A 24,901-nucleotide genomic window follows, 5' to 3' on the forward strand; every position below is an offset into this window, starting at 1 on the left:
TCTACTAATTAAATCATTTTGTTATAATTTTGTTGCCAAAAATAGAACATTACCGGCCAAATAATGCAAATTTATGGCCACATCTTTTTTGGCACAAGACTTTTGGGAAAGCAGCAACAGTTTTGGCTCAAAAGAGCAGGACATTGTTCTCACCGAACAATTAAACATCTTAATTTAACCAAGTTTACCAAGATCAATTTTATCCCCCAAGGTCCTCGCTCTTAAAAATACGGCTTTAAGAGCCAAACCTATAGTCCTTTAGAAAGCCAGAGCCAGAAGGCCCAAGCCTGCAGTGGCCAGCTCCTTACCCCAGAGCCGCAGTAACGCCCCAGTCTGGGTGCCTTGCTGTCGTTGCCATTGAAGAGCTCCACGTAGTCATATCCACAATCGGCCTCCTCTTCAATCTCGAAGGTCTGGAAGATCAGCTCCACTCCGTAGCCCTTCTCTGCTGAGATGACCCACTGGCAGTCAGAGCCTCCGGGGTAGTTATTGTCCCCGAACTGGGCGTGGGAATACAGGTCTTTTGTCTTGACTTCTGCCCTCAGACGTCCTCCGCACTCTGCCACAGGTGAATAAGAACACGGCTCCAAATGAAAAACCTAGGCCTCAGAAACACCAGGTAACAATCCACAACCTACAACCCAGTATTACTGCCAACTTCAAGTCATCATTGCTGCTATGCTCCAATGTCTTTCTTAATATTGCCTATATATCAGGCTAAAAAATAAACAAGGAAACTATGTTACTATTTTTGAAACAATTGTGGAAAACCCATCAAGTTTCAGGGTCATTTGGTACCCCTCCTCTCTATTGAAGGAGCTCCGTGATCTATAAAGATGCAAACATATCCATCTCCACAACTATGTGATGAGTAGAATCGTTCTTGATGACATGAATACATCAGCATCATTTCCAGCAACAGAACTCATTCTGGAAATTACTGACGCAATCAGAGAAGATACTAAAGCTGACTACGGCTTCTGGAATCCAGTTAAATAACCATCTTAACCTCATTCATTCTTACATGTCACTGTCCGATCTCTTTATTTCTTGGAGTTTGACAATGGTCAGGTCGCAACCCTAAGTTCTGTTCTAGTTTGTTCCACAATACATAAAGCAGCACAATGTGGAAATTATGATCTTCTGGAAGCATTACTGAGAACAACACTTGACATCTTCAGTTTTTCTTAAGGAAAGCTCTTATAAACAAAACCCTGATTGGCGGTGGAGTTTTTTTCAAAGCATGATTTCACGACTGTACCTGGGGTGTGGGAAGCCTCAAATCCCTTCTTCTGCACCGAGTTGTCTGAGAAGAACTTGATAAATATCTTGTTTCCGCTGGAGATGACTGGAGGGGGTTTCTTGGTGCCACAGAATCGTCCGAGGCTGGGCGCCTTGGCATCTCGCCCATCGAAGACTTCCACATGGTCATAAGCACATTCCATGTGAGCTTCCATGTCAATCTCATTGAAAGCCTGCAAGACAGAAAAAACTTTTGCTACTGCCACTGCTGGGAAATACAATGATGAGTCCCAGTGGCCAAACCTGTAAAAACCTCCACCTGGTGTACAGGTCAGGCTCTAGAGATCACAGGATTGTGCTTGGACCATGTCCCAGGTTGACTATGATGGAGATTCCCCCCAAAAAAACCAAATGCATTGGTCGGTTGCCATCATGTGTTATGTGGACCTCTTCTGTTTGGCTCATGTTATCAACCCATACAGCTCATTGGGTGCCCGTTACTAAGCAGAATTACTATCTGAGCCTCCTTCTGATGATTTGGTGCTGCAGTGGAAAAGAGAAAGAACTGATTTCATGGAGGACCTATACATCTTTCTGGAGCCACGAGGGCATGAAGTAGGCAGCTGATTAAAAGTTGGTAACTCAGAAGTTTGAGGTAGAAAATTGAGAAATTGTTGGCCACTGTAAATTACCCAAAGAAATTGCTGTGCCCAAGATGTATTGCAATAACCTTAAGAAAAGTCACCATGCACTTGAAGAAAAAGAGATATGATGATAACCAATATAATACTATGCAGCAGAATCAATCATTATTTTCTGCAAGATTGAAAGCACAAATAATGTAAGAGGAATAAGGTACATCATCTTAGGCAATGCCACTGAGGCCTCACGCAGAGCAGAAAAACCGGGAATAACTTACGATTTTGATGCGATGCCCTGGAGTGATGGCGATGGCCCAGGTGCATGCCTTCTTGCTGGGGTACTTGTCGGGCCAGTTGGGGCTTGTAATGGTACCGGATACACTGGTCACCTTGTGGTCGCAGCCAGCTGCAGAAGAAACAGCAGGCGGTCAGGACCCCACCCAGCTCCTTGATCTGGTGTCAACGTCAAAGTTGGCGGGAAAAAGGCTGACCGCGGAGAGCTCAGGCCTCCCTCGGCGCACGCGAGCGTACCTTCCTTGCAGTCGTGCTTGTTGTCGTGGAGCACGAACCCGCTGCGGCACTGGCAGGTGTAGCTCCCGAACGTGTTGACGCACTCGTGCTGGCAGCCACCGTTCTCCTTGGAGCACTCGTCCTTGTCTGCCAAAAAAACACAAAGAAGACACCCCCCCCGATGAGGCTACCTGAAGGGCTTTCAAGAGATTCTCCACTGAGAGGGTGGTCTTGGACAGCAAACACAGTCTGGTCTGGACTCTGTGCTGACACTAGCCAGCAGCTATATCGCCCTGCAACTCACACCTGGCAGCTCACTGCAGCTCACCTCATGGGAGACTCCTGGGAAAACTAAGGTTGCTTCTGGAAGAGGTGTTAGTGGAGCCAGCAGGGGGCGCTCACCCTGCAGTCTGTTTGGGTATTCTGAGTGACCCACACACAGTATACTGACGGGGTCACTAGAAATCCCAGGGCGTTTCTCGAGAAGAAAGGTGTTACCCTGCTGTCCTGGCCAAATTAAACAGATCTTGCCTCCTAATAATCACCATCCAACTGGCTTCATCACTCTGCTCTCCTCCTCACTGATAGCTGGTGTGGGGGGAGCGTACTGGAGCAATCTGGCTGCAGTCGCATCATTCAGGTGGGGGCTACAAATCGGTGGTGGTGGAGGGGATCCCCATTACCTGTAAAACGCTTTGTGTGGAGTGTCCAGAAAAGCGCTATTTAAGTATAAGGATTTATTATTAATTATAACGAACCAGAACAACAAATTTAAACTGTGGGGTCTCTTCCAAAAGAGATGTGTGCAGGAGATCTCCCAATTAAAATGATTCATGAAAACCTGTTCGTTCATATAGGATGAAGACGTTCCTCCAAAACGCTAATCAATAAATAATTTATTTGGTTCGATGTAAAAATTCATTGCAGCAAGTAAAATCCAATTTAGATCACTAAAGTCATATTTAGGACAAAATTCAAGTCATTTTAATCACCAGAAGAAATGAAGCCTAACATCTTCCTATACTGTATATTTCTTTCCAAACAGGACTTTGATAAAGAAGGAAAAGTGCTGTATAATTATGATAATATAGCATTGTGATGTATAGTTTAAAAACAAAACTGGACTTGGTCCTGTGACTCCGTTTCCTCCAGAGAGCAGAATGCTACAGTGTCCCAGTCTTCCACTCGACTTACCAGAGAAGAAATGTGCCTTGAAGCCCTTTTTGGAGACAGTGTTGTCCGACTTGAACTCAATGCGCATGTTGTTGTACTGAGAAGTAATGGGCTCGGGCTTCTCCGCGCCACAGAATTTTCCATGGAGCTTGGAGTCGGCCGACAGTCCACTGCGCACCTCGACGTAGTCGTACTTACACACCTGAGGAGCAGAGCCAGGAAACCAGCAGAGCGCATGAAGGCTAAAGTATCAAACTCCATGTTCTGAGAGCAGGAAGGAAAATAAGACCAGCCGTGTAAAAGAAACGCACAGCGTCAGGATCCACGATAGCTGTCAACTGTGAAAAATATTCATGACCCAAAACAAGTAAAGCACCTTTCACAAGGACAGCAGTGAGGAGCAGTGGTCAGAGTTCTGGGTTCATAACTTGAAGGTTATAGGCTCAAATCTCAGATGAGACACTGCTGATGAACCCTTGAGCGAATCAACCAGTCTGCTTCAGTAAAAGCACTCAGCTGTATGAACGAGTGCAGATGTATCTTGTATTGGATTTAGAAGTGTCAGGCAGGTACAGTAAGTGAGTACATTATTGATGTTCTGAGAGGAGGGAGAAACGAGCTGGATGATGTTGGCGTTTTGGACGTCACACTCACATCGTTGCCCTCGGTCTCGAAGGCGTCAAACTGCAGGGTGATGCGGTACTGTGTGGGCGCCACCAGCTGCCAGATGCAGTTCTTGTTGGGAGGATATTCCCGGGGCCAGCCTGGGCTGGTGATGGAGCCGTTGAGTTTGGTGATGAAGCCTCCACAGGCAGCTGTGCTCAGAAGGACACACGGCACATTACAAACAGGACCAACACGTTTCACTGCCCCTTCTCTGGTAATATCAGTATTTCAGGAATGTCTCATTACTACGCTCCCTCCTTTAGATTTTAGTCTTATCTTTTCTAATTTGTTTTTCACCTTCAGGCTCTGCATTGTGCTGTAATTCTAAAACTCAGACTGTAAAAAATAACTGTTCCGATTCAAAAAAGTCAATTAAAATAATTAAGATAAATAAAAAGGCATCTAAAATCAGGGGTGGCATGTTGAGTGCCAGAGAAGAAGCAATGCCAGGCATCACACTGGCTTTTCCCCAGCAGTGACAGTGTTCCAGAGAGTACAGAGATAAATGCTTTGATTTTTCAGCACAAGAGAGACACAAAAGCAAGTCATTTTTGGCTCGGATAACCCCTTTCTCTAATGCAATAACACAAATTCACCACTAGATGGGATCAAAGGCAATGTTTTCATGAACAGCAGTGCCAAGTAAGAAAAACAGGCAAGAAATGCAAACAATCGGAAAGATCAGGCTGGCAGTAAAACAGGTTTTTGGTCAGCTACAGATTATTATGTTGAAATGTCTTTTATACTACACGAAGAATATTTAGCCTTAGTCCTAGACTTTTTATCGTAAAATATCTCCATTGTCCTGGCATCTAACACAAGTACCACAGCACCCTACCCCCCTTTCTCAAAGCATGCAAGTGAAGCCTCAGGGATGAAAAATGTAAAACTGTATAAATCACAAAAAAAGATACCTGGAAATTACTGTTACTTTTAAATGTACCATAACGTATAAAGACACAGGTTCTAGTGGTGCCACTGGACTGCATGTTGGAGAGTAGTAGGTTCTCATTCTGCACGCAGCACTTGTTACACTGGAGAGAGAGGTGCTTGAATCCTGCAAACCCTGTCCACTCACTTACCCTCACAACTTCGTTTGTCAGAGGCCAGCTCGTATCCAGGATCGCAGGCACACTTGTAGCTGCCCAGCGTGTTGACGCAGCGCTGCTCGCAGCGTCCGTTATCGGGCTTCGAGCACTCGTCCATCTCTGAAGCGAGAAGGAGAGCATCGTCTCTGTGACCCATCTCAGAGGAAAGTCTTTGCAGACACGCAGACAGGCTTGTAAGGACATATGAGGCCTCTCGGCCTGTCGAGCTCATTTTGTAGTTCGTAACTAATTGACCCCAGGATCTCATCCAGCCATTTCTTGAAAGAAACCGGGGTATGCGCTGGGTAGCTTGTTCCACGCTGCCACCTGCCCTGCCCCTGTGAAACGGTGCCTTCACCCACTCTCGTGGACTTTTCGCTCCAAACCTTTGAAGTCCAAGGTGATGGCTAGACGAATTACACAAAAATTTAAAACCTCAGGCCTTCACCACCTGTTGGCAACTCTACATATCCTTCAAAAAAAGGACTATTTTTGTCTGAATACAACAGAATTTTGTACTTTACTTTCTATTGTACTGTAAAATCACATGTTTTCTGGTTATTTTGAAACTCTTCCCTATGTTTAAGTCACAAAGTTTAAAACAAGTATTGGGTTTTGTATACAATTTAACTCCTTGGATATTTGCAGGATTTGTGAAGCTGCAGGACAATTAAAAAAGGAAACATCAGTAATGATCTTGCCTAGACCAGGGACACAAGTGGACATTATGTCACTCTAGCTGTTCTGGAGAACTGTCTTTTTCTTTGATGATATATGTGAAAAATTACCTCCAATCAACAGCATAGGAAGGAAAATCAAATCACCTGTAAATACCAATGCATTTAGAACATTAGTGTCCCTGAATTTTGATGAAATTATTGAAGGGTTTGTAAGACAGTTGTTTTTCAGTTATTGCATAATTTCTGTGTCACACTTTTTCCTCCTCATTAATACCACAACCAATTCAAATTCACAGTATATTCAAGCTACCCCCCCTTCTTGAGCACCATTTATAATTCCAGCTTGGAGCATGAAATGTGCTAAAAGACAATACTGCAATATTCATATGAAACTGTATTATAATAACACAAATATCTTCTGTTTGCCCAGGGCCCACCAAATGAGCTACTCTGGCTCTACTCAACTCCCAAGCTCCATCGTATCTTGACGCCGTTATCGCCACCCTCTTACCTTTGAAGAAGTTGGCAGCAAAGCCAGCCTTGTTGACAGAGCCGTCCGAGACGAACTTCATCCACAGCTGGTTGGAGCTGGTCTTGATGTCGTCGGGCTTGTCGTAGCCACAGAATCGCCCCAGCAAGGGGCTGTTCTCCGTGTTCCCATCGCGAACCTCCAGGTAGTCGTAGGCACAGCTGTCGTGCCTCTCGATCTGCAAGCGCACAGAAGCACTCTCTGATTACTCAGCGATATTTTAGCAGATAAGCAGATTCTGCCAAAATCAGAAGTCACCTGGGTTTGGTTTCCTGGTTGCTCTGTTTGTAGAGGCCAATAACAGCTGATAACACAATCTTATACTTATACTTTTGAAAACTAATATAGCTCTAAAAATACCTCTAAGAACTGTTGACCAAAAGTCGATTTTGGATGTTAAATGCAGTCAAACCTGATTTTTGACATAACTGGATCAATTTTATAATATTTTTGTTAGGCCAGTGTTGACATAGACACGTAGTCTGGGTTTCAAATTGCCTTCTCCTTCTCAAGTAGTGATTGAGCTGGCTAGATGGTTCAAGAGGGCTTCTGAGGACTTGTATGTGCCCAACACTTCATTCTTCTATAAAGGGTATAAGCAGTGCACTTCTGATCAATAAGACTTAGCCTGGCACACATTCTGACTGCTCTCCATTGCAGAAGAATTTGACACTTGATAGTGTAACGCATACGGCCACCATTGCAGGTTGTGAGAGCCTGCTTACCAGAGCGGTGACATCACCGCCCTTCCCTGTGAATAGCAGGGACCACAGCCGCCGGGCTGACGGGAGATTTCGCTTTGGCTCAAGCGGCTGGGTCCCTGTTGAGTGATGTCGGAGACTCGGGTTCGAGTCCCAGATGGTGAAGGGCCGACCTGGGGCGGCAGTGGCGAGGGGCGCGTACACACGTGAACCCCGGAGCGTTACAATATGAAGGAGTGTCTAGAAGCCAGCTCTGTTAAGGAACATTATTCAATTCACCCAGGGGAGGAAGGCCTGGGTAGTATTATGTAGGGAAAGTGGGAAAATGGCGACAGGGTTTGAGACACAGCTGTAAGCTTTATTATTCCTTCAAACGACTTCATGAAAAGGGAGTTTTTTGTTTCTGTGCAAGATAAAACTCGTCGGCACCTCAGAACAGCACTAGCTCTGGAAGAAAAAAAGAAAAACCAAGACTGACGACGAGTTTTACCTCGAACGACTGGAAGGTGAGGCCCACGTGGAAGCCCTGGGCCACGGTGATCTTCCACACGCACACCTTGTTGGGCCGGTAGTCGTCGGGGTAGTTGGGCGACTGGATTTGCCCGTTGTCTCTCTTCACTTCACCACCGCAAATCGCTGTGAGATGGAACCAAAGACACACCCTCAGCCACATGCTATTGTGAACGTCTCCAGAAGAACGCTCAGCCATCAGCCTCACTTAACCACACAGCCAAAATAAACCTAGGCAGAAAAGGACAAATACTTTGAAAAATGCCTGGAAGCAGCCAAGGAGAGCAGTATACTGAATGATGTCGGCTGTATTACACTCCTGATAAGCCATAGGCCTAGAGGGCTCTATTTATGTATATACAAATGTACTGTGCTTATAGGCTTTCCTCACAAGGTCCGGGGGAACAGAGACTCTACCTTCGTACACTGCGGAGAAACCCTTTCCAACCCAGTTGCTACTGCTGCGGAACTCAATCCAGAGTCTGCTGTCGGTGGAGATGATGGGTTCGGGGAGTTTATCACCGCAAAACCGGCCTGAAACAAGAGATTCACCAATCCTTATTCACGCTAACGGTGTCTAAACCACCATATTACACATATCAAAATCTTCCCTTTTATAACCTGCTCATCCCGTCTCTGAAATGATTTATACCCAATAACCCTTAATAAGAAAACAAGTAAATATTCCTTTTACAAGGCATGGGGAGTAACTCTCTCACATTACAGGAGTTCTGTTCATTTCAAGATACTTTTGTTAAGTAAGAAATCAATTAATTGACTGATGAAGAAGTAATTGGGAGATTTCATTTGGGGAAAACAGGCAAAAAGAGTTACTGTTTAAAAAACTACAGGAGGCACAAAGCAATTCACATGCTAACTCCTCCTGTGCGTCACTTGATGCCGGAAATCTCTAACTGGAGAAAAGAACAGGAAATTTAACAGTCATCTCTTTGACGGTCCTGATTTCCATTAAAATATAACAGCAGGTATACGAGAAAATTAAAGGAAGCTGGGTGAGGCAAATTGCGCAACAAAGCCGTAACAGAGGAAGAAAAAAAAAAAGGAAAGGAAACCGCAGCTGTTGTTTAAAATTCTCAGTTACTGGATCCCATTCCAGTTTGACAATTCAGCATTGCTAGGACTTGAAAAGATGAACATTTCACCTGTTTGTACAAAAACACCATATTTCTTCACTTGTGCATTTAATTGCTTTTTGATCGTTATTCTGCAATTCCTTAACTGCTGCAACTAGTAAGTGTGGCACTTGTCCAACTGGAAGATGTGTGGCTATCAGCCCCACTACATAGCACAACATGGGGGAAAACTGCTTCACCAATTGAATTAAGGGGGGGTCGACATGGTATTGTAACGCTGCGGGGGCTCAGGCGGGCGCCCTTGCCGCATTAGGTCGGCCCCTGCACCGTCCGGGGCTCGAACCCGGGACTTCCGCGTCTCTCTGCAGCGACCTAGCCCCGTGAGCTAAAGAGAGATCTCTCTACAGCCCAGTAGCTGTGGTCCTGCTATCACAGGGAAGGGCGGTGACGTCACCCGCTCTGGTACGCCGGCTCTTACACAGCGCCTGTCGGCCGTAAGCGTTACACTCTCCCCCGCTTAAATCGCCGTCCCCGGCGAAGGGCTATCCCGCCCCGCTCTGACACCAATGTAACGCAGCGGGGACTCAGGCGGGCGCCCTTGCCGCATCTGGTCGGCCCCTGCACCCTCCGGGGCTCGAACCCAGGACTTCCGCGTCTCTCTGCAGCGACCTAGCCCCGTGAGCCAAAGAGAGATCTCTCTACAGCCCAGTAGCTGTGGTCCTGCTATCACAGGGAAGGGCGGTGACGTCACCCGCTCTGGTACGCCGGCTCTTACACAGCGCCTGTCGGCCGTAAGCGTTACAGTATTTATCCAGGACCACAAAGGCTGACACCTCTACATTTCAGATATTAACAGTTTACATTAAGACTTGCCACTAAAGACTAAAGAGTGGTCAACCATCAGATGAAAGTACTGTACCTACCTTTCAAAGGAGCTTTCCGCCAGTAACCATCTCTAATCTCCACATGGTCATACCAGCAAAGGTGACTGCGGTACAGATCCATAGAGGTGAAGTTCAGAATGATCTTAAAACAAGAGACTTGATTAATTGCGATGAAGTGAATGAAATTTAGAAACCTGCCTTCCTTCTCCGCTTGTCTGAAATTCTTTCAAGAGCTGCTTAGTTACCAGGACATCAAATTCAACATGGAGGCCAGTGCCAGGGGACACTAGAGGAGATGATAAATTGTTATAATCAGATTTGAGAACAAGAGGCACTTTGTGACACACAAGCAGTCATAGAATTAAAATTTTATTTTCTGGATGCTCTTTTAACAGTACAAAAATTAACCATCACAAAAGATTAGACAAGAAGAACATAATGCTCTCCTTGGAAGCTTTGCTTATGTTCATACAGTCTTCACATACACCTGCTCAAGCAAAGAAGTAAAATGCGTCTGGTTCTCCAGCAGTTTTCAGAAAGACATGTTCCAGAAAGAAGGGTCCAAAAAGTGTGTCAAGTAGTGTACAGCATGCAAATTAAGCCAGAAAGGCAAAATACAGGGAAGGAGAGTAATGATATCATATATTAATACTACATTGTTCTAAGTATTATTTATTCTCAATGCTTAATATTAAAAAATAGCATACTCCTCTTTTTCATAAAATAACTTATTCACCAATGGATAATCATAAAACAACAAACACTCTCGGTCTTTTGAAATGAGATCAGGAAGGGTTTAGAAACAAAGCAGTCACCATGTCTGCAAAGTAAAGCACAGATCATCATCTGAAAGTATTATTTTTACATCTTCAGATCATGGTGTTTGCAACATTAGCACAATGAAAAATGCACAGCAGGGTGAATGATGCCTTATTCTTTTCTAAGTTAGGCAACAGGAGAACTACATACTGTATCCCACAGTAACATAAAAGGCAATACGGTATGTACTGGTAGGTATTAAACTATTGAGATGTTGTACAATTCAACAGGCCAGGTATTTATATATACTGTACCGTAAATAGCACACCCACCTTTCATCTCATTTTATAAAACCTCACGATCTTCTGTCTAAATGTCCCATTTGAAGGGAGGGAAGTACACAACAGCCCCTGATCTGCATTTAGTAAACACCTTTTTGACATGGGTGTGAAGACTCTGGTGTAACTCAGCAGTCGAGTACTGCTACTTGCAAAAATGCACCTTGCCCAGACCTCTCCACGGTGTACATTTATTCCACACATGGGTGATCTCTTAAGTGTAATTATGGAAAACACCAAAACCATACACCACAAAATGTCAAGGAGCAAGGAGAAAGTCTGCATCATTTGGGTTCCATAAATGGGTTCCATTTTTCCAACTCACATTTTCCCTCAAAGTTCAGTGTTTCACTTGGTCAAGGCCAACTATAAACTCATCTGCCAGACTCTCAAAACTTGAGCAACAAGAGTCGTTCCCCAAAAGGCTGTGGAATGGCCAATACGGTGTATATCGTAGTTACAGTTCTCATGGGTGGCTAACCTTCTCTCCAGGCGTGACGGATATCCTCCAGATGCAGTGCATGTAGGCTCCATATCCATTGGGAAACCCAGGCGAGGAGAAATTCCCACTGCTGTCCTGCAGGCTGTCCCCACAAGCTACAGAAACATAGGCCAGCCAGAACATTGGTCAGTGGGAACATGGACAAGACAGGCCATTGTTCAGGCAGGTCTGTCATGCTCAACGTACAATTCTTTAGCAACTTCAGCAGCACAGCCATGAATAGCATGAACTATCCACCCACAATTTCCCCAACTGGAGGTGTCCAGACCCTAGTCCATATCTCTTTTACCCCCCCTCATACTCAGACTCATCATCAAGAGTAAGACAGACCAAAAAAAAGGTGTTTAAAAGAGATATGAGAAAGTAAACCAAACCAAAAGGGTTAAAGAAAAAGCCAAAAAGGTTTAGTCATTTCTACTGAGGACTTTCAGGACAGGATGGTCCAGTCTCCAGCCCTGTGCATCCAGGTTGTGAAAAGCTCCAGAGACAAAACAGGGTTGTGGGAGCGTGGAACAAGTTACCCAGCCATGCTGCTGAAGCTGATACCTTGACTTCTATTAAAGAAGCAGCTGAATGAGAACCTTATATCAATTAACCACTAAGTACCAAACGGGCCAGATAAACGGGCTCGTTGACACATCGACACCAAAGGAGAATAACAGAAAACTGCAAAAACAGAACTATCACTTTCTTGCCTGCTGCAGCCCCTGCAAACTAAATTCCTTTTGTACTTTTTGTTTTTTCTGTTCTATGAACGGTCCTATGAATTTGACTCAGCATTACAGTTGACTTTCCCTGTTAACCGGAATGTTTTAATTATTGTTCAAAGCCACAGCTGTTGATGCATTTAGATTCTCTGATGATAACGTAGATCAGCAGTGTGAGTGAGAGGGAGAAAAAAAAGAGAATAAGCACTTGACTTGACAAAAAGTACAATGAACTGCCTGTAGGAGGAAAAAGTAGCACTCGCGTGTAAAGCATGCAATTTATGTCACAGGTGTCAGATGAGGAGTGTTCCAGGGAAACGAAAGAATAAGTAAATCACAGAATTGACAGGAAACCAGAAATCTGAACTGAACTGGTGGGTGGAATGAATACTTTCAAAGAACATTTTATCAAGAAAATTATAAGACATGAAGTGACTATCGAATTGAAAAGCATTTATAATCAGGCACTCAGTGCTGCATGTATTCTGTTCATGTAATCTTTTGAACTGAAAAGAATGACACAAAAAGGGACTTAACAGTATTTAGCACAAAACCGAAAAGGATATTGGCTATAGACAGGAATAAGATTGGATGCAAATCCATCAAGTACTTGAGTGAGTAGAGTGCATCTTTTCTTACAAAGCACATCTAAAAATAATTTCTCTGTTTCTTTACAAATGATTACCCAGCATACAAGGTTGTAGGGGGATGCCTACGAATTTTGGCTGGGGTTCTATGCAAGATCGATTAGCAAGAGATCTGGAACACAGAAGGCTGACATCACTTTTTTGGAATGTTCAGGGAGAGGAATGACATTATATTTTACAGCCAGATTTTCAGAATCAGCTGTGCACCCCAACGACTCTCCACACACACCCCCACCTCCACTGAATGCCACATCATCCTCCTCCATCTGGCCTGCAGGCCAAAAACAGGCACACTTTTCACTTCAAACATCTAGAGAGAGATTTATCATCCCTGAGCTCTGCGCTTCAGCTCCACAAAAGTCAAAATTATAATACAGTGCATTAACAGCCAAAGTGGCTGAGCTGAACCATCAACCCATTTTGAAGCTGCTGATCTTCTTTGCTGAAAGGTTTGCAAGGCACCCTTAGTTCATAGCTGTTCTACCATTGCTTAGGACATACAAAGAGTCTTGCTGGAGTATTCAGAAGCAGAAGCATACTGTAACAATTTTCCTTGTTTCATTGCTTACTTGCTAAACTTCTTATGAGGCATGTTTTGAGTTATCTTATTTATGTTTTTATCTCAGTTTTGATCTTGGGCTAAGCTCTTTGGAAAAAAGTATTATAAATCTTCAGAAAAGATTACAGACTGGCTTAAATGTCCCAAGGGAACCTTGTAAAATATATAATCTCCATTTCCTCTTCCATTTTTAGAGAGATTCATTTGTGAATTAGTAAAAGATTCAAAATTGTGATTCAAACTGTGAGTCTTGCATCAAGGTTTCTGAAGTGAGGGTGTCCACTGTGTGCAATAGTTGATGTAAAACAGAGGAAAATGCATTACAACACAAAAGGATCCGTTTTTTTAAGCATAAACGAGTAGCTTGTTGATAGAATTGCTGTTATGAAATATAAGAAACAATGATGAGAAACAGCTGTTCAAAATACTCCTTCTCATCAACATTATTGAGGAGTTCTAGCATTACAGACATAGAGAGTGGGGCAGATTAAAACTAATATATTACTATATTAGACACGACTGTATTTTCACAGCTGTACCTGAGGAAATAAGAGATATTATGTACAGACCTTTAATCAAGAAGGCTCAACTGTCACTAAGAATGGGGGCTGTGCTAACAGATGGTGAATTGCAAATTTAACAACATTTTATTACAAAGGGAAAAAAACTGAACCAGAAAACCAGAGTCTTACTTCTGTTACTGGTAAAACCAGTTTGGAACAGAAATAATAGATTGCATAAATAATGGCACTTTAAGAGATGATCAACATGGATTTTGAAAAGTAAGGTCTCATTCAACTGTACTTTATTTCTTAAGCTTATAACATAATGCACTATATCTCCAGAAAGAATTTGATAAGATCCCTCACAAAAGGTCAGCTTTAAGACTAAATACTGTAGGAATCCAAGACAATACACAAACTAAAATTAACAAAAAGGAAAAAAGGGACATAACCTCTAACTGAGCAAATATAAGCAGTGGTGTACTCCAGGGATCCATTTTTGGGACTTTGGTTTTCCATATCTATAGCAATGATTTAAATGATTGAATAGTTAGCAATTTAGTTAAATTAGAAAAGAGCAAGCACTGAAAAAGCAGCCAGTGGTTTGCCAAAAAGGGAAAATGTAGGCAAAACCATGGACTAAGCCTTTGACAAATGAAAAGTGACCCACACAGGATGTAGTAAGATGCACTTTCTTTTTTACGTTGCTTTGTTTTACACTGCTGAGCAATTGTAGTACAGCACAGATACACTGCTTGTTTTTGTTTTCATTTTCAGAAATAGTTCTTGTTAACCTCAGCCAGTAGAAAGAACAGCGATTCCTTTAAAACCTGCCGAAGCAACTCTACACTGCCCAAGTTTATGAAGCCAAAACGATGAAGCTCAGAGATAATGGTCAGAATTTTTAAATTGGCTGCCTTCAAGGCAAGAGAAAAGTACAGAGTCAGCATTGAAATGAGTACACAGAGTCACAATTATAAAATAAAAGGGGATTAATTTAGGAGGCTAAATAATGAAAATAAGAATAATTGCTTTACACACAGAGATGCTGGCTAACTCTGGACACCTTCATGAGGCAACTGGATAAAAATATAGATTCACTTAGGTACTTAAATACCAAATAAACATGACAGACTGAATGACTCCCTCTCATCTGGGAGATCCCTCTCATGCCTTTCTTATATTGTAATTTAATACAGCTGCAGTAAGCAGTGCAATCAAAAAGCAAAAAGGGACCTGATACAGGGACGGTCACTTCGAAGACCTACTGTAGTGGATGCAGGAATGCTGGTAATTTTAAACTTTGTTTCACTAAAATGGCACAATGGCATAGGCTTAATGGATGAAAGCACATGATCAAATCGCTCAACTCATCTCATCACAACAATAAAGTAATAAAGCACTTGGACCCTGTTTTTTTTTAACTTCACAATTTAAGAGAAAAGGTGTAGAGAGGTTCAGGAAAAGAAAATATTCAGTGCTGTCATTTTTAGCAGTATATTTTACAAAAGAACAAACTGGTAACGTTTTCATGTATGTATATATTCCACCCATGCACACCAATTAAATTATCAATCTGCTATCACACCAAGGCTGAACAGCATCTCCCTTAAGTCTGGAACTAAGTTTGAGTCTAAACATTCACTGTCTCCATGGCAGATGGAAGCTCGCACTTCCCTCCACAGGCTGTCGAAACGTCTGTAACCATATGTTTAATTAGATTAAAGGCAGGCAGTTACATTGGACGCAAGAGCTCAGCACGATGGAAACCAGGAGGTGAGAAGGAAAATAACAGCGAAAGAAGTCTGGATGGGAAAAAAATGTGTTGCTGCACAATAAAATCCACAAGTTCTTCTTGCCCCTCAATAGGTTGTCCAAAAAAAAATGTCCAGTGTGATGCTCAAAAGGACCCCACTATGAAAATATTCTTGTTGCAATTCCTTTTATGTGTGATAAAAGGTAATAAGTACTGTATTAAATATATTACAGACGAAGACACCAAAGCTACTACTGTTCTGGATAACACTGGTGTAAAGGTAGACACAAACATTATTTAGGAAACTGAAATACTTAAAGTTCCAAGTCCCTGGAACATGACATGGCCATGACATGGCTGTGTGCACCAAATTAAAGGAGGCAACTATAGGGTAAATTATAAGGTGCCATAATTCAAGTATTCAAAATCCTTGAAGGTATTGACAAGGTCAATTCCATGAATGTCTTCAGCTTGGACAGTGAAGCATGAGAACGAGGACAGTGGGAAATGAGGGGTAGTCCAGACTGAGAACAGGAGGCACGTCTTTACACAAATGCTGCTGGAACAAGGACTTCCTTTAGACTGTCATCCTGTTAACAAACAAACAGCAACAAACGATAATCTCCCCAAAAAAGTTTCTGATGTTAGAGAAACAGATCATGGGGTCAAATGACAATTTTGTTTTTCCTGAGTCTGTGACATGGAGTGCGTCGACTGTGGTGCAATCAGCATTCACAGGCACTGTCACCAGTGACAGGAAAAGATTTGCTCCCAGCTCCTGCACTTCCCACAATCAGCCCTCCATGGCGTAACTTGGAAGAAAAGGGAGAGGAGCGATCCTTCACTCGTCCAAGGGCAAGCTATTAATTTGCCTGCTTCTGAGAAAGCACTGGTAAACTTCCTGTCACAGTGCACTATTTACATTCTCTCATGTATCCAGGGGGACACGGATACTGTTACCGGGGAAACGGTGTCTCATCACCGCCAGCTGCTGCCACTTTCCTGCTATCAGCTCTTACAAAACAACGGGTTTAAAGCAGGGGGTGGAAAGTTGGTTGATGGATATGTATTTCCACTGTACAAACTCCACTCTAATTCCACCCCTGGCAAGCAACCATAAGTTTCAGACAGAAGTCTTGTTTACCCTCAAAAAAACAGCCCTGAAAGGGAGGCTTCTTCTCCAGAGACTAAGGGAATCCTATGTTTGATTTAAATGTCCGCAATCCTCTTTGGGAGAAAAAAGATGTTTTCAGAGTCATTCTCCGATGCCAGGAAACGTGACATTATGGCAGAAAAAAAAAAAACGCAGGGAAATCCATTCTAAGATGTACTGTATGCCACACTAGTTGTATGCCATACTGTACATACAGTTATGGACAACTGTCAAGAAATGACTAATGTTATTTTTAGATTCTTTACAGGCAAAAAAAAAAATATGGTGACTTTTTTCAGATTTCTTTAACCTTTTTCCTTTCTGGAAAAATATATTCCTTTTCAGAGTTGTGCACAGTGCTGACAAAGTCAGGACTGAATTCCATACTTACACCTCCAAGATAGCAAGCTACAGTTCAGGATGATTCAGAACAGGCAGACGGCATCACAGCTTGGCAAATAAGAACAGTTACACTTCTAGACGGTTGGCCATTCAGGCCATTAAGCCCATTAAAATGCACAGTAAGTTAGGTATTCTCAGGTTCCAAGAACACAAGGCAGATTCTTTCTTTACTGGAGCAATTGTGAATTTTCTCTGGGAAACAGCAGTCACCCTTACCTGAACACTTGTACAGCTTCCGTGCCTGTGCAATGTCGCCTTTACTGAGCCTTGTCCTCTGACCAATGGGAGGCCGCACTCCATTCACATCGTATCGAGGCAGTATGGTGTCTAAGAAGATCCCTCTAAGTCACAGAAGAAGAAAACCATAAGGAAAAGTCAACAATGGGGGAAAAGCGGCAAAATGAAACGGAGAGAGAGACCTGGGATTATCTTTCAGTACATTCCAACAGCGGCTGACAACCTCCCCAGAACTACACAATCTGGTGGGTAAATATAGACTGTCTCAAGTCTCGAGGACAAGACTGTTGGGATTCCCCTCCCCTCCTATTAGGCAGAAAGAGCCAAAAAAAGACCTTTAGGAAGGTATACAGTAGTATACCATTTTTATACATTTTTTATATGAGGTTTATGGGCTACATCCTCTCTCTCAAACTATTTCCATTTTCGGTAGAGCTATGATTTGAGCAACCATGGTGTTTCTTAAAGCACACAGAACCCAAAACTACACACGCACTCTTTGACCCCAGCTCTCCCAGGTGCGCTTCAGTAGGCCGAGCTGTGACTAGTTTAATTCTGAGTGCGCAAGACATCTGCCAAAGCAAACCAGTGCCAGAGAATAACACCTGTGGAGACATTCAGAGTAACAGGGTTGGGAGATTTGTTTGTTTGATGAGATTAAGCCGATTTTATTCAGATCTTCAACTTAGTGTGCCAAAAGGTACACAAAAACAAAGACCATATTTTGGAGTCAGTTTCTTTTTTTTCCCCAGAAAAATCCATCTCTAGCACTGTGATATGTTATCTATTACAGAGGAAACCTGAGATCAAAGAAGCCAACCCATTAACACCACCTTCCTTCAGTCCTTTAAGAAACAATAATTCTCCTTTCTGTAAAACAATGCCATTCCCCAAATGGAATTCCGACAGTGAATGTATATTCCATGGACAGAAATTCGATCTACAATAACACTCCCTTAAGGACTATAAATTGTCATTGCATATGCTGATCCAAATGATATTCCAAAGGTGCCGGACCACTCATAGATGTGGAGTCACCAGTTCTCTTATAGGAACAACTCAAGCCAGGTTCTCAATGAAGGACCTAGGTGGTCCTATAAGCTTCGAATTTGCCTGTTTCGCAAAGGAACCAGCTGAAGCTTGAAGAAGCCCAGAATTCAGTTTGGCATGGGCAAGGTTGGGAAAGGATCTGGGGAGCTGGAGCTCTAAAAGGAATGTGTACTACACAAGAAAACAAGGACCAGAAGGCTCTGGTCTTTTCACTTGCTGTTCCAGCTTGACATTTTGATACTTTGTAGTCTTTTTTTTGCCAGGCTGAGCGAGGGTCTGATCCCACTCAGTTCCCATGGCGACATGCTCATCAACTCCAGGCATGTGCAAACAGTGGGGCCTCTGAGCTAACAGTTTAAACAGTTCCTGCTGGCTCTCAGAAACAGCCCATTGGCTGATGGTGAACACGGCACTCCAATTGGTTTCAGGAGAGACAAAGACACTTTGGCAGATCTTTATTTGACTTGGCCCTGCTCTGCTCACAGGCCAAAAACTATCCAAAACAGTTCAGGATGTGTGGAAGACGGAGACAAGAGGACCTGTTTCTGTTGTTGAGGAGCCACTTCGACTCATCACCGCCATCCATGAAATCTTTAAAACAACAGCCAACACCATATGAGGGCTTCCCACAGAGACGATCAATTCAAAGCTAATTAAGCAAAACCCTAAAAGCAGATATAAACAAAAGCCTGACAAACCTTTTAAAATATGAAGATGCCATATAATCATGTCAAACAATATCCCCATTTACAATGCTGGTTAATGAATGTTGTAAAGAGGCACAGATCCATGAAATTCCTCAAAAGTATAATGCCAGACACTATGTACTGGGCTAGGAGCGAGAAAATGAAACAAGAGGAAAACCCTAGTTTAATCTGATCCCTGGTGGAAGTTCCAGATCATGACCCGCAAAAGGAAAGATTACCATGGAACACTGAAGATAACAGAGCAGGACATTGCATGTCAGACACCTCAAATGTGCTTCAAACAGATTGCTTAGGAATGTAAACTAAGCAAGATGCCCACAACCCCCCTCACTTCATTCAAGATGCTTGATAGTGAAGTGCGAAGCATTTCTCCTTGAAACTTTACAATGTTTCTTTTAGTGCTGCCAGAATCTGGACGCTGTTGTTCTCTCCCCTAACAGATAAAACGGTGAATTAGGTTAAATGGCGCACTTAATAGAGGTGTCACAGCAAAACAATCAATGTGATGTATGACTGGGCTGCTCTGAGAAGAGAAGGAGAAAGCTCTCAGAGGCTGAGATGCTCGTGAAAAAGGTTTTGCGTTTAATCACAATGATTAGTTGTTGCACATAGCACTATTTAAGGGTGTGTCCTGCTGATTAGGTAGAGCAGAGACTTTAATACAGTCATGCTCGATTCTCAGTTATAATCTTTTGGTAATGACGAGAGCTGCCGGGACAAACGAAGGACATAACAGCAGTAAGAGTAAATAGTCTGGACAAGGCCTCCTGGCACTAAGCCCCAGTTAGTGCAAAACAGCCTGTAGCTACAGAAACTGTCTGTGGAGTCTACAGAACATGCAAATGAATCCACTCAAGGATTTAAAAGATATATAAAAAAGGAAATCTCAAAAGGATAACAACACATAAACGTTACTTCAGCTCGGGTCAGTCAATGATATGGTTAAATTTCCAAAAACTGTGGATCCTCTAAACAACGGAAAGGATTCCAAGTGTCTTTTCCAAAGCCCACATGCAGCTGTTTCTGGAAGGACTGTACTGAACCAGCATCTCCAATGAGGTTCAGTCCAAATCCTTCTAGATTGGCCAATTTTTCCACAAACCCTCTGCACTCGCTGGATCACACACTATCCTGTTTTCAGTCTGCTCTCTGCGAGCTCTGCACAATCCAGCTCAGACAGCCTCCAGCGTGAAACTGCGAGCGCGATGGAGAGAAAAAAAAAACTCCCTCCACACAGCTGGTTCTCATATTACAAGAAACCCGTAATCATCACAAGCTGGCTAGTCATTCTCTGTGCTTGTGTGTACAGTCAGCCTGTGTTGTCCCAAACATGTGGGAAAAGGCAAGGAAAACAGCTTGGGAAAACTGGGCAACAGACTACAATCCAGGAAGGAACATTGACATTCCTGATCGTATTTGGTGGTGCTTTAAACATTTCCTTAAAGACAGCATGATTCTTATTCATCTTCTCTGTAAGAACTGTATGCAGCCAAAACTCAAAGTCTTGACCAACTCTTGTCGGCATTCTGAAGACACTGAACAAATGTCATCTTACAAACACTGGCAGTTAACCATTTTAAACTTCTCTTCATGTTAATCTTTTACTGGGTCTTTGCTGTCTTTTTCTGGAGTTTCAGGTGTGGTCCAGACTACATGAGCATGAATATGTTAAAAAAAGGCCTTCACTTGAATCCCATAAAACCAATTTATTCAGAAGACACCGACCTGGGGTGATATAAGTATAAGATAAGATCACTTTATTAGCCATATACAATTTCTTGCATTAGGAATTACTTTTTTCACCCCTGGAGCAGTTGGGGTTAAGGGCCTTGCTCAGGGGCCCAACGGAGTAGGACCCCTCTGCCGGCCGCGGGATTTGAACCAGCAACAGCTCCGCCACCAAGTCTTCATAACTAGATGAATTTCAAGTAGGTGGCAGTGTCAGTATGCATGGGCTGCAAAGGAGCAGGTTAAGGTTTATTCCATGCTGAAAGGAAAAGAAAAGAGAGACAACGTTTAGGCACACCCGAGGAAGGCTCCACAGCCAAAACATTGTTTCTTTTCTTTTCCTTTCAGCATGGAATAAACCTTAACCTGCTCCTTAACTAGATGAATGCAGCTTGAGTGTAATTAGAGGATAGCTCTCATATTGGCGACATCACTTAAAAAATAATTGGGGAGGGGCACAGGCAGAAAAAAGAAAAGTAACGCTTTGCACAGCCCAAATCAAAGACATATGCAAGTGAGAAGTTGCTGTTGTAGCTGCTCTGACCATTACAAACCTCAATCACCCAATTAAATGTCTCCTCTGTCCTAAACAATAGCTGGTGAGATGTGATATATAGCAGAGTAAGTAATGGGCTCTCCAGCCAGTCCATTAATTACACAATACAAAAAATATATATATTTGGAGAGACTTCAATAAAAGCAGATTGCCTATTGTCATAATATCTGAAACATATGTGAAATATTGAAGAAAGGAATAAAATAAAGGCCCAGCGTTTCGACTGTTTAAGTCTTCTCCTGGTGTGAAAGTACTTTTCGGTGCAGGATCAGCCTCTGCTTGGTCTTTTGCAGCCAAGGCAAATTGAAGCACCTCCCCTGTCTGAATTCTTTTTGTTCTGTTCAATGCAAAACCTCTTCAGCAAAAGTCACCAAAAAAAGCTATTTGTCAACATGCTTTTAGGAGGAACCAGCCACCATTTGTCTGGCTTGGGATAAATGAGACACTTGTGATGAAACCTCCTTCTTTTTTCATACCACACGGTGCCTGCTTACCAGTGGGACTTCTGAGCAAGTCTCTGGCTTGCTCTCAAAGTTCTGCGGCGCTTATAATTATGCGTTTCACGTTTTAAACGAATCAAGGAATCCGCAAATTATCACTTGGTCCGGAACAAATGATAGACACATTTGACACCCACAGCATGAGTAATTTGATTAAAGCAGTCTGATGGCTACTGCCATGTTACTGAGGAAGTAACCAATACAATGTTGCTTGGAAATTAAAAAAAAAATCTTAAAATAAAAATGTGCCACCACCAATACAGTATGCCATATTTATTTTGAAAACCAAGAATGTGGTAAAACATTATGCAAAATATAATATTGCTTTGAAATGTACAGAGCTCAGTCTAAATCATGTCAGTCACAGCAATGTATTGGCTACAGTATATTGCAAGTGTTTAAACAGCTATGTTACAATACCTACAGTTTGATTTTTGTAGGCAAGTGTCATCAAATATTTGACACTGGCAAATGCTTTTAACATGCATGTGTCAAATGGCTGAGATTCAGAGTTTCAGTAGCTAACATCCAACAGCAGATCTCTAATTATCTTTGCCATGTTGTCCTGTTCAGTGTGGTCTACATGTATATGCCAGGCAGAAGATGCATGCTGTTCTTTTCTTTAACATTTCATTAAACATTTAAAGCAATATGAGACAACACACAAGAAAATGGGAACTCACACATAAAAGTAGGCTGATTAAACAAGAAACGTTGACTTTGATGCCACAGTCTGTGTGGTAGCCAAACGTGATGTGGCCATACCTCTATCAATTAAAACTATTTCTGGAAACCAATGCAATCGAGTGAGATTTAAGGATATCTCAGTCTCCACCCAGCTTGTGAAATAAAATCCATCCTCTTCTATTGAAATCATGCTGCAAAGTTAGGCCAATATTAAATGTACAGTACACTTTGTAAATGGCTTGGTGTGAACAGGACTATACCCACACACAATCTGCTCCTCACAAGCAGGGAAGGATTAAGTGAATGAGACTGGCATCTTAAAGGGGGCCTTTTTGTACATTAAATTGCTTAAACTGATCCTCCAGGTGAGGACAAATGTCACAAAAGAGAGTAACATCAGAGTGCCAGAGCAGCCAACTGGCCAGTTTCCAACCTCATGGGTCACTTTCCCCAGCATGCATGCCAGTTCCTGAGTGAAGAATTTAATCTGGCATTTTTTTAAAAACATGTTGGAGGTCAGGTACAGGTTATGATGACGCTACGTGAAGATGCATAATGTTCCTACACCATGTTTCTATCCACACATTTTGCAGTAAATTGTTGCAACAGCATGAGCACTGGCCCAAGCCCTGCTGCAGAGTAATAACTGCTGAAAATAATAACAAATGCAGCCACAGTCATAGTAGCACCTGGGCCACAGCCACCATTATCATTTATAATAAAAATATTAAAAAAGTATCATCCAAACACCAAGAAACGTCCAATTATATACAACATTAATTCTATCAAAATATAAAGTCGTTTAAGGTATGTGCAGTATGTGGCTACTTTTGCAGTTCAAAAGTAGCCACTCTGTACAGCTTCATTACGAAAAGTTAGCTCATCAGCGAAGACTACTAAAAAAAAAAGTGAAACCGGTTTCAAACTTTTTATTTATAAAAGATTGCCACAATGTTAACTATGGAAAGGACTTATTGGTATGCCACTTAACACACCTCAGCTATAGGTGGATATATACTATATATTTTTTTCGCTGCTTTTTAAAAGATGTACTGTCGTTCTTCCTCAGTGGGCTTGAATGCTTCTTGCAACACTAATTTCCTTCCCCCCTAAACACTCCTTGGTCCCAAGTCTTTTCATGAGCAATATTCCACCTGGGCAGGCACTTGACATTTGTTCACCATAGAATAACCCAACCCAAAGAAGAATAGAAAAAAAGGTCAAACATGAGAGAGCCCACAAAGATTAGGTAACTAAACAACAACGTAATGCCAAGGATATAAGCTGCTCCTTTCAAGACCGCACATAGGGTTCCAGTGAAAATGGAAAGTCAATTAAAAGATCGTACAAGTCTGTAATAAATCAGATATCAGTAAAAGGAATTTGGAAAGGAAGTTTTGAAAAGCTCGGGTAGGATCATATGCTGCTCTGCAGCAGACACAGTAATAACTCAGTCACTGAAGTATGCTGCAGCAGGCCGTGCTGGGAGGGACCTGAGAAGAGCTCATGGAAAAGAGCTGAGTGAGATAAGGAGCCTTGAAGACTGTAAACATTCTTTTCCAGGACACCTAACCACCCCAGCCTGTTCTCCCTTCCCCTGAAACGCCTTCAACTCGGTTCTTAAACGGAGGAGGCCGGTGGGACGTTACTGCGAATTTGGCTCCACATAATCGAATATTTCAGGCCAAGGCCATCGTCTCCAATTTCAGATTTGCTGATGAATGTAGGTATTTTCAGGAAATGGCAAACGGTCTTTAAAAGATGGGACAAAAGTTCGTCCTCGGGCGACACCAGGCTGACTGTGGGGGAGATGGCAAAACCAGGAGCACGGGCAGGAAAGCTCGCTTGTGGATCTTTATGCATATCATCAGACTTTCCAATTATTAATAACTTCCTGATACTTCAGAATTAACTCATTTCAAACTTAACCGAAATTGATTCAGCTTACAGTTCACTTATGATAGTTTAACACCACATTTGTTCTGCATTTTACATTAATGCACATTTCTAGATTTCCTGGGCTTTAAGGCACTACACTAGGGCTACTCAAACTTCAACAGAAGCAAGAATTAAGGATCAATTCAGTAACTGCTATGTTTTCCAGGTTATTTCCAAGTTCCTTGCAACCTGTACTACATCAGCTATATTAAGAGTGTCACTGAGCTGTTTATAATGAACTCCCCTAACGATTACCTGCATATTATTCACAAAAAAAAACAATTATTCACAGCACTCTGCAAAGGTATAATTCAGTACAAATGTGTTTCTTATTGGAAATGAGTGTATTTTTCAAAATCTAATTAAACAACTTACCAATAAACTCAGACGTTTTCTCTAGTCAGATATCTGATGACAAGGGGAAAATGTCAGCCAAAATTATAACGGCAAAAAC

General features: G+C 42.4%; 1 protein-coding gene across 1 annotated transcript in view; it reads right to left on the reverse strand.

The window, feature by feature from the left end:
* Positions 1-24,901, reverse strand: part of LOC148674169 (bone morphogenetic protein 1-like) — a 79,258-nt gene that overhangs the window by 3,606 nt on the left and 50,751 nt on the right. The window contains exons 7-19 of the mRNA XM_088624039.1: positions 17,261-17,385; positions 11,297-11,412; positions 9,758-9,860; positions 8,158-8,274; positions 7,721-7,866; positions 6,512-6,707; positions 5,315-5,440; positions 4,221-4,381; positions 3,588-3,768; positions 2,415-2,540; positions 2,162-2,289; positions 1,262-1,475; positions 309-559 (exon numbers count right to left, since the gene is read on the reverse strand). Of these exons, the coding sequence (XP_088480165.1) occupies positions 309-559; positions 1,262-1,475; positions 2,162-2,289; positions 2,415-2,540; positions 3,588-3,768; positions 4,221-4,381; positions 5,315-5,440; positions 6,512-6,707; positions 7,721-7,866; positions 8,158-8,274; positions 9,758-9,860; positions 11,297-11,412; positions 17,261-17,385 (1,990 nt within the window). The remainder of the gene's footprint in view (positions 1-308; positions 560-1,261; positions 1,476-2,161; positions 2,290-2,414; positions 2,541-3,587; positions 3,769-4,220; positions 4,382-5,314; positions 5,441-6,511; positions 6,708-7,720; positions 7,867-8,157; positions 8,275-9,757; positions 9,861-11,296; positions 11,413-17,260; positions 17,386-24,901) is intronic.

The sequence above is a fragment of the Lepisosteus platostomus genome, chromosome 3 (assembly GCF_059453375.1).
Source record: "Lepisosteus platostomus isolate fLepPlt1 chromosome 3, fLepPlt1.hap1, whole genome shotgun sequence".
Taxonomy (NCBI): domain Eukaryota; kingdom Metazoa; phylum Chordata; class Actinopteri; order Semionotiformes; family Lepisosteidae; genus Lepisosteus; species Lepisosteus platostomus.